This window comes from Lutra lutra, chromosome 16 (genome assembly GCF_902655055.1).
Source record: "Lutra lutra chromosome 16, mLutLut1.2, whole genome shotgun sequence".
Classification (NCBI taxonomy): Eukaryota; Metazoa; Chordata; class Mammalia; order Carnivora; family Mustelidae; genus Lutra; species Lutra lutra.
The window spans coordinates 14,290,744-14,307,173 of record NC_062293.1 but is presented as its reverse complement, the minus strand read 5'-3'; the positions used below and the strand labels follow the sequence as shown (position 1 = coordinate 14,307,173).

Here is a 16,430-nt window from a genome sequence, read left to right as displayed (position 1 = left end):
ACTTGGATCCAGCTGTGCTTAAAAGCATGACTTCCCCCCCCACCCCAGACTTTTAATTATACAAACCAATACATTCCCTTTTTAAAAATTAAGCCACTTTGAGTTTCATTTCTGTTGCTTCAAATGACAAACTCTGGACTAAACTATCCAGGATGCATGCACAATTTTTAACTATACCTAACAGACCTAACTTGGCAAGTATCTGCTGCGTGATATGTCAAAATTCTAGACCCAGAATCAATTATTAAACAGCTAAAACCACCCCAAACCAACATTAAAAGAAAAAAAATCACATTAAATCACTTTCCCAACTAGTAAGCTTGATGTACAAGTATGATAAAATACTGATCAATCCCCTCATGCCTTAACCCACCGCGGGCATAAACATCCTGTCAGGAGACTGGCTGTCAACGCCCAGAGACAGGAGGAGATGCTGTCAGTTTGTGTCCTTGAACAACCTAAGACAGTGAATCACCACCCCCTACCCCCAGCTAAGTGAAACTTTTATACAAAATACACTGCTACTGCATGAAGTCACTGAAAATCTGGAGTTGCCTATTATATCAGTTAGTCTGCTTTAACCAATACAGAAGGCAAATCATAAAGGGCCTTGTCAGCCACAGTATGAACTCTGGCCTTTACTCCAAGTAAGGCTGGAAACCAGAAGATGTGCAGCAGAGGAGTAACAAGATTTGAAATATGTTTTAACAAGATCATCCTAGCTGCTGTATTGAGAAAGACTGTGGAAGCAAGGCTAGAAAAGCAAGGAGTCTAAGGCAGAGTTCAGCAAACCCCAGCTTGTGTGAGACATATCCAGCAAAGCACAGGATATAGTGTGATTTCATTTTCTTCAAGGACAATTTTTTTTTTAAGTTTTAAGGCCATATTATAAATATTTAGAAAGTCTACACATCTCTTCATTCACATTACTATTTTTCTAACAAAGTCCACATTTCTATGTGCTGGATCCAACAACTCCACATACAAATGGTGACTCAACAGGACTCCAGCCCGTACCACTGCAGAGCCTCCACCCCCTGAATTCCATGGACCTGGCCGCCAGGGAATCTCACTCAAACTACCTATTACTAGCACATTAGTATAATATCAAGCTCTGGTCTGTAACTTGCACAGAACCCCTGAAACAGACAAATTTAGGTAGGTATACTCTCTCCCCTAGGTCCAGCATGAAACAGTTACTAAAGAGAAGACCTCTGCCCAAATACCCCAAAGATTTGTCATTGTCAATCTCAGCGGGGAATGTAGAGGTTACTTCTGGGCAACAGAGCAATGGAAACCTGAGTAATGTCAAAGGGGCCACAGTGACCACAGGCTGAATGCAAACAAGCTCATACAGTGACCCACCACCTCAAAATACCCATAGGCCTTAGCTGACCAATGGGCTACTTACGACCAGCACAGGTACCAGAAAAGGAAAATTTCCTATGTTCCCATACGTCCTCACTCCCCACTTAACAACAGCCGCCCCCCGCCCGGCCTCCTTGTGGCCAGTCTCTCCTTTGCTGTCCTGCCCACTGTTCCCTTGCAGTGTATTCAGTAAACTTCTCTTTTGTTCTGCCTTGGGTGAATCCTCTCACCGCCGGCTCCACGGGCCTCCAACCGACCAGGTTCCTACGCACTCCAGCGCTGGAGCCAGTCTCCTGGACATCACTGGCTCCCTCCAAGCCATTCTTCACGTTACAGGGCAAGCGCTCACTCCTGCACAGAACCTGACTATAGCACCTGCCCCACTTAAAACCCTTTCACCGCTCTCCGCGGATTTTAGGAGAGGATTCAAATCTCTAACAGGCTTTCAAGGAGCCTCAAGAGCTGGCTCCTGCTTGCCTCTCTTTGCTTGCCCTATACTATACTCCCCTTAGGTGAACTCGCTACTGCTGCCCCTCCAAACTGCTTTCAAAGCCATGATCTTTTTCCCCTCTGGTCTTCACACATACACTTTTGCTTAGAGCCAGCCCACTTTTCCTTTTTCAAGAAAACTCTGACTTAAGGTCTAAGCCTAAATGTCACTTTTTCTAGTAAGCTGTCCTTAACTCTTAAATTCATATAAAGAAGTTCTGCATATTTTCAGAGCACCCTATACATTTGCATTTTCTTATCACACTATTTTTAATTTTCTATTTACTTGTGTTGATACACCACTTGGCTGTACACTTGGAGGACTGGGCCTTGTTCACATTGTACCTGGGTCTCTGGCTGAATTTAAATATGAAGCTTAAAGACATGGCTTAAAACAATCTGACTAAGAACTCAAAAGTTTAGTCAGTTACACAGATAGTAGCTTATTGGAGCTGTGATTTTAAATTCACTGTAGGCCAAATCAAAGAATAAAAAAAATGTGAGACCTAATACAATAATACAGTACATTTACTGAAAGCATCTAACATTTGAGAATTACCTGTCAGGTACTAGTCTAAGCACTTTACAGGTATTATCTGTCTCACTTTTCCTATCAGTCTTGTAAAGTAGGCATTGTTGCTGTTGTCAATGGAAACCAACACACAAGGGGTTAAACATTACCACATAAGCAAGCGGTGAAGGCGACAAAGGGTACTCTCACTTCTCTCTATTGCCTACTTTTTTGGTTCCTATTTATCTGCATACTAACTCGGGAGTTACTGAGCCATAGCACTGAGGGGCATACACAAAAGCCTTATTCTGAGTTGTCTCTAGGCATATCTCAGTGTTTTAGTAGTGGAGACAGGACGTTTGTTCACATGTAGTTTAGAAAATCAAATTTAAGTAACTGACCAGAGTCCTGGCTGAGATGGGTACTCTAGGGTAGTTCTAGAACTATTTGTCTAGAAGTAAGTAGCAGAGATGTCAGGCATACAGGTTTGATGGGAGATCTAAAATTCATTTTTGTAGGTAAGTGAAGTGGAACACTTTGAAAAAGAATCTCAAACTGACGAAGGGTGATGTCTAAAGCTTAAAAAGCTTAGAAGACCAAACACTTGAAAGTCAGGATATCAAGGCAGTTAACATGTTTACAACATGAGATATGCTGACAAAATGGTAGTGGTGAACAAAGCATGTGATAATGGAATTAACAACCTAAAGAAAACTGCAACCTATACCTGGTTTCAGGGAGGAACAAATAAGAAACAAGACTACTACTGCCATCAAATCCTTAAAATATTCACAAACTTTTTTTAAGATTTTATTTATTTACTTGACAGAGGGAGATCACAAATAGGCAGAGAAGCAGGCAGAGAGAAAGAGGAGGAAGCAGGCCTCCCGCCGAGCAGAAAGCCCAATGCGGGGCTCGATCCCAGGACCCCGGGATCATGACCTGAGCCGAAGGCAGAGGCTCAACCCACTGAGCCACCCAGGCGCCCCTAAAATATTCACAAACTTCTAAGCCCAAGATACTCTGACGGTGATGGTGGGGCTAAAACAGAAGGACTGGTGAAGTACAAAAAGGCATGGAAAGCCCACCTGAATCCCCTCCCCCTTTCCAGTTCATCCTCAACCCTGGCAGGAGACCTAAGGTTTATACTCGGAAAAATTCTCTGAAGGACACTAGGCACAGCTGACGAAGGAGATAAAAGTCCTTAATAAAAGCACGGATATTAAGAAGAGGTTAATACAGGCAAAAGAGACACCCCCTAGCATCTTTACCGTCTTCAGCTCCAAGAACAATAGCATCCAAGAATATATGGCCCCCAAGCAGGAAATGGGAGAACTGTCACAGTCGTACCTGATTACCCTAGTGAGTGGACCAGCTCTACCCAGGCACAGATTTTCCAATCAACATTTAAATGCCTCCCCTTAAAAATAAAACCAAAGAAACCCAAGTCAAACTAACAGAAAATAAGGAACTCTGACAAGAGAGAGGCAATACGAGCAACAGAAGGAAACTAACTTCTCTTATTAGAGAAGATACTGCATCCAAGAAATAAGAGGAAATTATGAAAAAAAAAGTAAAAAACCAAAGTGATCTTGGAAGCTAAAAATGTGAAAGCAGAAATGACAATGAAAGGAATGTTTGAAAATTAAATTGGGGAAACAGTCCAGACAGTTCATCACAGTTTTTAATTTTTTACTAAAATAAAAATAGTTTATTAAAACAGAGAAGGTGCTCAGTTGGTTAAGCATCTGACCGGCTCAGGTGATGAGCTTAGAGTCCTGGGATAAGAGGGTGTCAGGCTCCCTGCTCAGCAGGGAGTCTGCCTATTACACACTCTCTCACTCTCTCTCTCAGCCCCTCCCCTCACTTGTACACTCCTTTCTCTCTCAAATAAATAAAATCTTTAAAAAAAGAGAAAATATGAGAGGAAAAAAGGACAACTAAATGATGATCAGTTCAGAAGGGATAACATCCAAAATAACAGGAGTTCCAGAAAAGGAAAAAGAGAGAAAGAGAAAATGGAGAGGAAATTATCCATAAATAAATAAAGACAGGGGCGCCTGGCTGGCTTAGTTAGTGGAACATGCAATTCTTGATCTCAGGGTTGTAAGTTCAAGTCCCACGTTGAGTGTAGAGATTAAAAATAACATCTTGTGGTGGGGGTGGGGGCACGCCCAGATGGCTTAGTCAGTTAAGGGTCTGCCTTCTGCTCAGGTTGTGATCCCAGAGTCCTGGGATCAGAGAGCCCCACGTCAGGCTCTTTGTTCAGTACACAGCCAAAAAACACCCTCTCCCTCTGCCTCTACCTGTTGCTCCCCCTGCTTGTGCTCTCCCTTTCTGTCAAGTAAATAAATAAAATCTTAAAAAAATAAAAATTTTAAATTTTTTATAAATAAAAAATAAGATCTTTTAATTACTCTTACTAAATAAATAAATAATTTTCTATTAACTAAAGAGTTAAGTATCCAGAAGAGACCACAGCCAGTAATTTCTCTGACATCAGCCATAATAACATCTTCCTAGATATGTCACCAGAGGCTAGGGAAACAAAAGCAAAAATAAACTATTGGGAGTACATCAAAATAAAAAGCTTCTGCACAGAAAAGGACAAAAAGAACTAATGGACAATCTATTGAATGGGAGAAAATATTTGCAAGTGACATATCCAGTAAAGGGTTAGTATCCAATATACATAAAGAACTTAAACAACTCAACACAAAAAAATCAGCAAATAATCCAATTAAAAAACACACAGAAGATATGAACAGACATCTCTCCAAAGAAGACAAACAGATAGCCAAGAGACACATGAAAAGATGCTCACATTCATCATCAGGAAAATGCAAATCAAAACCATAAGACATCACCTCACACACCTGTCAGAAAGGCTAAAATCATAAACTCGAAAAACAAGTGTTGTTGAGGATGTGGAGAAAAAGGAACCCTCATGCACCGTTGGTGGGAATGTAAACTGGTACAGCCACTATGGAAGACATATGGAAGTTCCTCAAAAAAAATTAAAAATAGTGGGGTGCCTGGTTGGTTCAGTTAGTTAAGCATATGACTCTTGATTTCAGCTCATGTCATGATCTCAGGGTCCTGAGATCAAGCCCCATGTTGGGCTCTAAGCTCAGTGCAGAGTCTGTTTGTCTTTCTCCAGCCCCCCTGCTAGCTCTCACGCACTTGCTCTACTCTCTAAAAATAAATACTTTTTTTATTTTTTTTTTAAAGATTTATTTATTTGACAGAGAGAGAGAGAGATCACAAGTAGTCAGAGAGGCAGGCAGAGAAAGAGGGGGAAGCAGGCTCCCCGCCAAACAGAGAGCCCCATGAGGGGCTTGATCTCAGACCTTGAGAGTATGACCTGAGCCGAAGGCAGAGGCTTAACCCACTGAGCCACCCAGGTGCCCCAAAATAAATAAAATATTTTTAAAAAATTAAAAACAGAGGGGCATTTGGATGGCTCAGTCAGTTTAGTGTCTGACTCTTGATTTCTGCTTGGATTTTGACCTTGGCTGGAGTCATCATGACCCAATGAGCCCCATGTTCAGCTCTACCCTCAGTGTGGAGTCTGCTTGAGATTCTCTCTCTCCCTCTGCCCCACCCCCGGTTCGCTTGCTCTCTCTCAAAAAAAATAAAATAAAATAAAACTAGAACTACCCTATGATCTAGTAATCACAGTACTGGATAGTTACCCAAAGAATACGAGAATACTAATTCGAAAGGATATGTACCCCTATGTTTACTGCAGCATTATTTACAATAGCTAAATTATGGAAACTGCCCACATGTCCACTCAGACAAGAATGGATAAAGAATGGAATATTATTCAACCATAATAAAGAATGAAATCTTGCTATCTGAAACAACATGGATAGATCTAGAGAGCATAATGCTACAAAATAAGCCAGTCAGAGACAAATACCACATGATTTCATTTATATGTGGAATTTAAGAAATAAAACAAATGGGGACGCCTGGGTGGCTCAGTTGGTTGGACGACTGCCTTCGGCTCAGGTCATGATCCTGGAGTCCCGGGATCAAGTCCTGCATTGGGCTCCCAGCTCCACGTGGAGTCTGCTTCTCTCTCTGACCTTCTCCTAGCTCATGCTCTCTCTCACTGTCTCTCTCTCAAATAAATAAATAAAATCTTTAAAAAAAAAAAAAAAAGAAATAAAACAAATGAACAAAGGGGAAAAAATTAACCAAAAAAACAGACTCTTAACTATAGAGAACATAGATGGCTATGGGAGGGAGACAGGTGAAAAAGCTAAAGGAGATTAAGAGTACACTTAGCTATTTTTGGGTTGGGGGGACTCATTGAGGGAGTGGGATGAAGGGGGAGCAGAGTGAAAGGGAGAAAGAATCTTAAGCAGGCTCCATGCCCAGCACAGAGCCCAATGCTCAATGTCACAACATGGAGATCATAACCTAAGCTGAAACCAAGAGACAGATGCTTGACTCACTGAGCCACCCAGGTGCTCCAAGAGTTCACTTATCTTGATGAACACTGAGTAATATATGGAACTGTTGAATCACTATATTGAACGCCTGAAACTAATATAACACCGTATGTTAACTATACTGAAACAAACAAAAAAAAAGATTTTTAAAGATTTTACTTATTTATTTGACAGAGATCACAAGTAGGCAGAGAGGTAGGCAGAGAGAGAAAGAGAGAGAGAAAGAGAGAGAGAAGGGAAGCAGGCTCCCTGCTGAGCAGAGAGCCGGATGTGGGGCTCGATCCCAGGACCGTGGGGTCATGACCGGAGCCGAAGGCAGAGGTTTTAACCCACTGAGCCACCCAGGAGCCCCTGAAATTAACATTTTTAAAAAGAGTTTCATTATCCAGATTAAAAGTTCCTAATAAGTATCTAGCACTATGTAACAATAATATATACTAAGACCATCATCAAAAAATGTAGTATCAGGCATAAAGAGAATACCCTGGAATCTTCCAGTGGAAAACAATAATCAAGAAAGACCAAAATCAGGATGCCATTAGTAATGGCTCTAAAACTGCACTGTTCAAAAGGGCAGCCACTAGCCACATGAAGCTACTAAGTACCAGAGGCTCATCCAAACTGAGGCACTCTGTAAGTGCAAAACAGACTCCTCTAAGATCTCAAAGACTTAATTTTAAAATGCCTTTTTAAAAAATTCTCTTTATAAAAAAATTTATGTTGATTATATGTTAAAATGAGAATATTTTAAATCTACTGAACAAAATAAAATATATTTATTAAAACGTTTTTTAATTGAATTTTTAAAATGTGGCTTCTAGCAAATTTAAAATTGCAGATGAGCTGCCATTTGTGGCTCCCATTGTATTTCTATTCAGCAGTGCTGATCTAGACCTGCAAGACAATGGAGCATTGTATTCACAATTTGGAAAGAAAGTGATGTCTTACCTAGAAGTTTATACGCAGACAAACAATCAAGTGAGAAGACAAAGTATATTTTCAGATAAAATATCAAAGAAATTTTCCCTATCTTTGTACTCTTTCTCAATGAAAGACAGACTACACCAAAACAGGGAATAAACAAAAAATGGGAAGTCACTGAACCTAGAAGAGACAAAGGAAATCCCCAATGTAATGATAAAGGCAAGTTCCCAGACAATTGCGCAGCAGATCTCAGACCAGTTTAGACTACCAGACCAGACTAGAGGAAGAGGACAGAGGTTACAGGAGGGATATCTCCAGGAAGAGAACAAAGCCAATGGAAATGCTTGTGTGGCTGAATATATGGAGAAATGTTCAGTCCTGTGGGAGACTGGAAATTAACCAACGAGACAGAAAACTAAGCAAATGGCAAAGTAAGACAGTTGTAACTCCAGAAAAACAAAAGTTATCAAGAAAGGAAATGTAACCAAAGAACTTAGCAAACTCAACACCCAAAGAACAAATAATCCAATCAAGAAATGGGCAGAGGACATGAACAGACATTTCTGCAAAGAAGACATCCAGATGGCCAACAGACACATGAAAAAGTGCTCCACATCACTCGGCATCAGGGAAATACAAATCAAAACCACAATGAGATATCACCTCACACCAGTCAGAATGGCTAAAATTAACAAGTCAGGAAATGACAGATGCTGGCAAGGATGCGGAGAAAGGGGAACCCTCCTACACTGTTGGTGGGAATGCAAGCTGGTGCAACCACTCTGGAAAACAGCATGGAGGTTCCTCAAAATGTTGAAAATAGAACTACCCTATGACCCAGCAATTGCACTGCTGGGTATTTACCCTAAAGATACAAACGTAGTGATCCGAAGGGGCACGTGCACCCGAATGTTTATAGCAGCAATGTCTACAATAGCCAAACTATGGAAAGAACCTAGATGTCCATCAACAGACGAATGGATAAAGAAGATGTGGTATGTATACACAATGGAATACTATGCGGCCATCAAAAGAAATGAAATCTTGCCATTTGTGACGACGTGGATGGAACTAGAGGGTATCATGCTTAGCGAAATCAGTCAATCGGAGAAAGACAACTATCATATGATCTCCCTGATATGAGGGAGAGGAGATGCAACATGGATAAATAAATAAATAAAATTTAAGGTTAAGGGGGTAGGAGAAGAGTAAATGAAACAAGATGGGATTGGGAGGGAGACAAACCATAAGTGACTCTTAATCTCAGAAAACAAACTGAGGGTTACCGGGCGAGGGGGGTTGGGAGAGGGGGGTGGGGTTATGGACATTGGGGAGGGTATGTGCTATGGTGAGTGCTGTGAAGTGTGTAAACCTGGCGATTCACACACCTGTACCCCTGGAGATAAAAATATATGTTTAAAAAAATAATAAAATTTAAATTTTAAAAAAAAGGAAGTGTAACCATTGCACACCACAAGACTCAATTATGAATATTTACATGATCATAGTAATATAAATACAGAACAATGATTTAACCAAAAAGGTTCACATAACTATACTGGGGACTGGGAGAAAGAAGCGCTACTTGGGTGTTGTGAGTATTGTGGGAGTAGGGATGAGAGAGATCAGTTGTAAAAGCTTAATTTTTTTTACATGGTAGGAAATGTAAAAGTAATACCTAAAATTATAAGTATATATATACTAAATCTCTCTCTGCATCTCTCCTCCCACACCCCCCCACATAAAGATGTATAAAATAAGCATGAACAGAAGAAAATACCAGAATAACCAGTCGAAGTTACTCAAAGTAGTTACCTTGAGAATGGGAATCAAGGATAAGAATGGGACAGTAAACTGCATCTTCCCATTAAAAGCCTTACAGTATTATGCGCCTTTTTAGGAAGTTACATATACTACTGTGATTAAAATAAAAGCAACCTGCGAAAGCAAAAAGAATGCCTACGAGTGCATCCCAATTATGACTTCTTGTTTATTACTCATAATTGGCCAAAAGTAAATTAATACCTTTACTTAACTGAAAAAAGATGGGGTGGGGCGCTAAGCCGCACATGCATTTTGTTCTCCATAGGTTCATTAGCAGCACTTAGTCTTTCAAAACCAACCAGCTATCAATAAGACAAAGAACCTTTCCATTAGGTTTTGTGTCCCTCTGTGAAGACCAAATTATACTACAGATCAAACTCTGATCACTTTCAGAGATTCTTTTCAAAGACTATATCAAATAATATTGATTCTAAGTTTCATTGCAAATGAATCATTTAAACCTACAGGTCATAATGCTGATTCCACTTTGGATCAAGGGTATTCTTCACAGTATCTGTAGAATGGCATTGCCCAGATCCATCAACCACCACCTTAGCAAATGGATCAGGAAGTCCTGTGAAAAAAGGGGAAAATTTTTTTTTATTAAAGTATATTCTGGCATGGAAAATAGATAAGCTCACTACTTACTACAAAACAAAAGATTATTCCATTCTTTATAAAAAGTTGAACATTTAGCTATAAATGAAAGTGGTCCATTTTAAAATTAAGATTAAAGTTAATTCTATATTAAATACCAAAAGCTGGGACACCTGGGTGGCTCAGTTGGTTAAGCGGCTGCCTTCGGCTCGGGTCATGATCCCAGCGTCCTGGGATCGAGTCCCACATCGGGCTCCTTGCTCAGCAGGGAGCCTGCTTCTCCCTCTGTCTCTGCCTCTCTGCCTACTTGTGATCTCTCCCTCTCTCTCTCTGACAAATAAATGAATAAAATCTTTAAATAAATAAATAAATAAATAAATAAATAAATACCAAAAGCTACACTTTTTCTCTTGCTCCTATCTCAAAATATTCTCAGCTTAAACTACCAAAGCCTACAGGTTACCTCAAAATGTGGAAGTTTTTATAGATCTTTACCAGCACCTTGACCCCAGGAAGCTTAAAACATTCCTGGCTCTCTGAGAGCCTTCCCATGGTCTCTCTTAGTAGCATTTATTTTATTTTTTTTTAAGATTTTATTTATTTATTTACAGACAGAGATCACAAGTAGGCAGAGAGGCAGGCAGAGATTAAGAGAGAAGAAAGAAGGCTCCCCGCTGAGCAGAGAGCCCGATGCGGGGCTCAATCCAGGATCCTGGGATCATGACCCGAGCTGAAGGCAGAGGCTTCAACCCACTGAGCCACCCAGGCGCCCCTCTTAGTAGCATTTAAAGAAAGAGCTTACTAAAGATCTTCACATAAGAACATGGGCTACAGAGAAATCAAATTAGCCAGAAAGTTTTGATAGCTACCATGAGTGATGAGAAACTGAGTTAAAAAATCTGATACTCTACCTTAAAAGATCTTACTATCTAACTGGGGAGATAAGAATATGCCGAGGTTACAGGGAGGATGGCAGGTGGGGGTGGGGGGGTGTTAGTGTATGGGTTGGCGAACCTGGGTGGCTCAGTGGGTCAGGCCTCCAACTCTTGGTTTCAGCTCAGGTCATGATCTCATGGGTTGTGACTGAGCCCTGCATCGGGCTCTGCACTCAGCAGGAAGTCCGCCCGAGGAGGCCCTTCTGCCCCTCCCCCAGCTCATGTTCACTCTCGCTCTCTCCCTCTCACATGAATAAATATATCTTTTTTTAAAAAACGCTATGGGATGGGGCACCTGGGTGGCTCAGTCGTTAAGCATCTGCCTTCAGATCAGGTCAGGATCCCAGGGTCCCAGATAGAGCCCCACATCAGGCTCACTACTCAGTGGGGAGCCTGCTTCTCCCTCTCCAGCTCCCCAGCGCTTGTGTTCCCTCTCTGACTCTCTCTCTCTGTCACAAATAAAATCTTTAAAAAAAAAAATGTTGTGTGGGAGAGGTGAACCTGAGAATAAACAAGTGTTCGTACTGACTATGAAGAAAACACTTTAAACACTATGTCAGGCACTATTCTAAATGCTTTACTTACATTCAATCTCTTATTCTTCACAATAATCGAATGGGGTAAATACCACTATAATCTCTTCTGATAAGGAAACTGAGGCACAAGAGGATTAATTAACTAGTCCAAGGACAAACAGCACATGACAGAGCCAGGGTCTAAAGTTTAGATTTTTAAAGCCATGCAGCACATATATCTGATTCTTGATTTCATGCTCTTAACCACTATGCTATGTTATACTCTCATCTACTATGTAGTTCAACAGTGAGTACAAGTAAGAGCTCAGAAAAACAAGAGGACAGTTGGAGTTTGAACAGTTAATCAAAGCGGGGGGAGTATATGGAGATGGGACTCACTAGTACTTTAAAGGACAAACAGGAAGATTGCCAAGAAAGGTATGACAATACTGACAATATCTGAAGGGCTCTGAGGAGTCTAACCAAATCGTCTATGCTAATGTGTAAAAGCAAATACTGCTGGTAAGAGAGGCTTGAAAGTCAGAAAATGACTGAAACAGGTAACAGGGAGCCACTTTAGGTTCTTAAGCTTGGCTGTAAACACATGGTCCTGTTTTTTCACTAGTGGTATTCGGGTAGACTGGGAGAAGGAAAGATTGGTGCAGAGAACATCTATGAAGCTGTTGGAAGTTCCACAGAGTAGGATAGAAGAACAGTAAGGTAAGTAAACTCTGCACTAGTGAAGTCACATGAAAAGAAAAGTGACAGTGAAATAAGCTACTCTGGAGGATCTAATGAGTATATAAATGAGTATATAAGAAACTAAAGTAAAAAATGACACTACAGTTTTCAGCCCTAAGTAACAATGAGAAGAGTGGTCTTTTGGGGGGAAAGAAAAATGAGAAGGTAGAACTATTTTTTCTTTAAGATTTTATTTATCTATTTGACAGACATAGATCACAAGCAGGCAGAGAGGCAGGCGGGGGCGGGGGGGCAGGCTCCCCACTGAGCAGAGAGCCCGATGCAGAGCTCAATGGGTTAGCCTCTGCCTTGGGCTCAGGTCATGATCTCAGGGTCCTGGAATCAAGCCCAGCATCGGACTCTCTGCTCAGCGGGGAGCCTGCTTCCTCCTCTCTCTCTGCCTGCCTCTCTGCCTACTTGTGATTTCTCTCTGTCAAATAAATAAATAAAATCTTAAAAAAAAAAATCAAAATAAATAAATAAAATATTTTTTTAAAATGACAATTTAGGCATTAAACATATTTGGGGATAGCAAAGATTTCCTATGGACAGCTGAAAATACTAGAACAAAATGTTGATAAGTCTTGATAACTAAAGAACTTGTACACCTTGATATCTACATTCTGATATCCTTTTTTTTTTTAAGTCAAGATACCAATGTCCCAAGACTCAAGGCAGCCAGAAACTGTGTTGTCAGTTCCCCAATTCTTATGATTCTGTGATCTGTAAACTTCAAATAAGAGAAGACCAAAATTAATGAGTGTCAAGTATTTAAGAAGATACTTGGGAAGTTAGGGTATTGATATATTTAACTATATATATTTTTTTTAAGATTTACTTATTTGACACAGAGATAGAGCACAAGCAGGGGAAGCAGCTGGCAGAGGAAGAAGGCTCCCTACTAAGCAGGGAGCCCAGGGTGGGCTCAATCCCAGGAACCTGGGATCATGACCTCAGCTGAAGGCAGATGCTTAACGACTGAGCCAACCAGGCACCCCTTTTTAGTTTTTTTAAATCATGTACAAGACATACTCATAGTATTTCAATAATACCTAATCATTTTTAACTGTGTTTAATGGAAAAGTACTTTTCCCTCTGCCCTCGATAACATTAAGTATTTTCTCCTGAAGGAATCCATTCTATCTTGTTTTGATTCTACTACCTCAAAAAACACATAAGTGTATGTTTGTAAGCAAAAACAAAACAAAAACCACATTTCGAGCTTTCCTTTTAGATGTTTAACCAGTTATACAATTATAGACTAAGGAAAACTTTTCCACACAAATCACTACATATGGCTTCCAAATCCTTAAATATAAAATTCTTAGTCCCAGCCTCCTACATTTCTCTTCTGTTCAATAATACAAAATACAAGCTCTATACCCTAACAACAACAACAAAAATACCTAAATTTCAACTTACCTGGTTATATTACTCCACAAAAACTTAACTTGAGAGCGAAGTTACTATAAAGTAGTCAAAAGCTATCAAGCTTTCTGGCGTGAGTGAGACCCCTAGTGGTAAATATAAAGCGGCTAAGGTAGTTTCTGTATTTTTAAAAATTTCTCAATTATCCCCATCACTTCTGAGTCATATAAAAATAGCTAAAGCTCAAGACTTTTTCGCTATACAAATGTACTTGGACTGCAAATAATAATGAAACAAAATCTTCAACTTAGAAGTGTGCTACTTTCCAGAGAAAACAAAGTTGTTGCTGTTGTTGTTTTTTAAGTAGGCTCCATGGCCAGCATGAAGCCTAGTCTCGGGGCTTGAACTCATGACCGTGAGATCAAGATCTGAGATCAAGAGTCTAACACTCAACCAAGTGAGCCATCCAGGTGCCCCTATAGCTTTAATTTTTGATTGGGGGGGGGAAATCACCAACCATCTTGGTTTCGAGTGACTTCAATTTGGCCCTTACATACAGCACCTTAACACAATAGCTTACACACAAATATTTTATTTATTTATGTTGCATAAAAGAGAAAAAAATATACAAATGAAAACATTCTTGGGGCACCTGGGTGGCTGAGTCTGCTAAGTGTCTGCCTTAGGCTCAGGTCATGATCTCAAGATGCTGTGATCCAGCCCTGCACCAGGCTCTCTGCTCACCAAGGAGTCTGTTTCTCTCTCTCCCTCTCAATCGCTCTTTCTCAAATAAATAAATAAATAAAATCTTTTAAAAAAGAAAACCTGCTTTAAAAAACAGATAATGGATAAACAGGTATGTGACAAACTTAATGGTAGAATCCAGATGGTGGATATTCACTATAAAACTCTCTACATGTTCCTATATGTTGAGAAACTTTTCCTTCTAAAATTGTGGGGGAAAGGGAAGGAACTTTTTTTTTTAAGACTTTATTTATTTGACAGACAGAGATCACAAGTAGGCAGAGAGGCAGGCAGAGAGAGAGGGAGAAGCAGGCTCCCTGCCGAGCAGAGAGCCCGATGCGGGACTTGATCCCAGGACCCTGAGATCATGACCTGAGCCAAAGGCAGAGGCTTAACCCACTGAGCCACTCAGGCACCCAAGGAACTTATTTTTTAAAGCCAATAAGCTTGCAAACAATTCTAAAAAATGAATTAGCAAAACTTTTTTTTAGCAAGGGTAGATACCCAAGATAAATAGTATTATCTCAAATTATACAAATTACAACACTTGGCTTTGTATTTTTTTCCTATAATTAAATATATACACACATACGTAGTTCATCAGTCTATATAGTCAAGCTTGATATTAAAATTTACTCTTTTCATTCAACATGATTTAAACCTCATTACAAACACTTTACATTTTGGTGTCAATGATAATTGCACTCTGATCAATAGACACTGCCACCCAAATTTCATTAAGAGATTTAGGGAGTATCATAATTCTTTCTCTGGAATTAATGTGGGCAACCCTCAACTTATAAACAGACAAAAGATGTAAATCTACCACAGCAGAGGCTGTTCCCACTGTGAACCCGAGAGATGGCCCACCCCTGGCTGAGTGTCTTCTGAAGGTCTCAGGATTGGCTTTCCTATTTCCCTTTCCAGAACCATCAAGTGTTTCTTCCATTCTGGTTTTAAATATAATCACATAGTTTCCCCTAATTTTCTTATCCCTGGAGCAAATTCACAATTCTTTAAGAATTTTTATTAACATTTACACCTACACCAATGAAAAAGAGAAAGAATTCAAGAAGGAACTCCTTCTTCTTTTCCTACCTACAACTTAAGGGCAGATAAAGATCAAATAAGTGATGATAATTGGCTCTCCGAGGTTTATCAAAAATTAAAGCAAGATTCCTCTAGATTTTCTTAGAAAACTGAGACAAGGTTATCTGGATAGTTACTGGAGAAGATGTGTCTTGGGACTTTGGAAGCAAGAACAAACTTGGGAAGGAAGGTTGGGAGACAAAACAGATTTTATCTTTAAAACCAGGGCAGATGTCTCGGAGAGCGCAGAAGCAACTGTAAGCGTAGGCAATTCCTCACTCTCCTCCCTTTTTTCCTTGTCACTTGCCTATCTGATCCTATTTGCCACTCTGCAGTCCTACTAGAATAAATCCTACCTCAAACCAACCTTTAAGAAGAGTAAAAAAGAGAGTTGCCTGGGTGGCACAGTCAATTAAGCGGGTGCCTTTGGCTCAGGTCATGATCCCAGGGTCCTGGGAATCCAGCCCCATAGCAGGCTCCTTGCTCAGCAGGGAGCCCACTACCTACCATTCCCCCTGCTTGTGCTTGTTTTCTCTCTCTCTCTCTCTGTCAAATAAATAAAATATTTTTTTTAAAAAAGGGAAAAAAGAGTATACATAGGTTACTAGGTTATTAGTGACAGGGATGAAACAGGTAGTTCAGCAAAAGCCTGCGAATGTATTATGTGGTGGCAGCATGGAGAGAGGCCAGTGGTCTCTGCTGCTGGGACATGCAGTAGCGTGGAGGGCACATGGTGCATAAATTGGAGACTACTTAAAACTTTCTTAACTATGTCCCAAATTATCCTATTTTATTCCTTTCCCATATAAACACGGACACCAGAAAATTTTCTAATGACAGAAAGGTTTATAAGATGTTCTTT

The 16,430-nt window shown here is 40.2% G+C and overlaps 1 protein-coding gene across 1 annotated transcript in view; it reads right to left on the bottom strand.

The window, feature by feature from the left end:
- SMURF2 (SMAD specific E3 ubiquitin protein ligase 2) overlaps nt 1–16,430 on the bottom strand; it is a 119,492-nt gene that overhangs the window by 40,390 nt on the left and 62,672 nt on the right. The window contains exon 3 of the mRNA XM_047707159.1: nt 10,045–10,153. Coding sequence (XP_047563115.1) covers nt 10,045–10,153 — 109 coding nt within the window. The remainder of the gene's footprint in view (nt 1–10,044; nt 10,154–16,430) is intronic.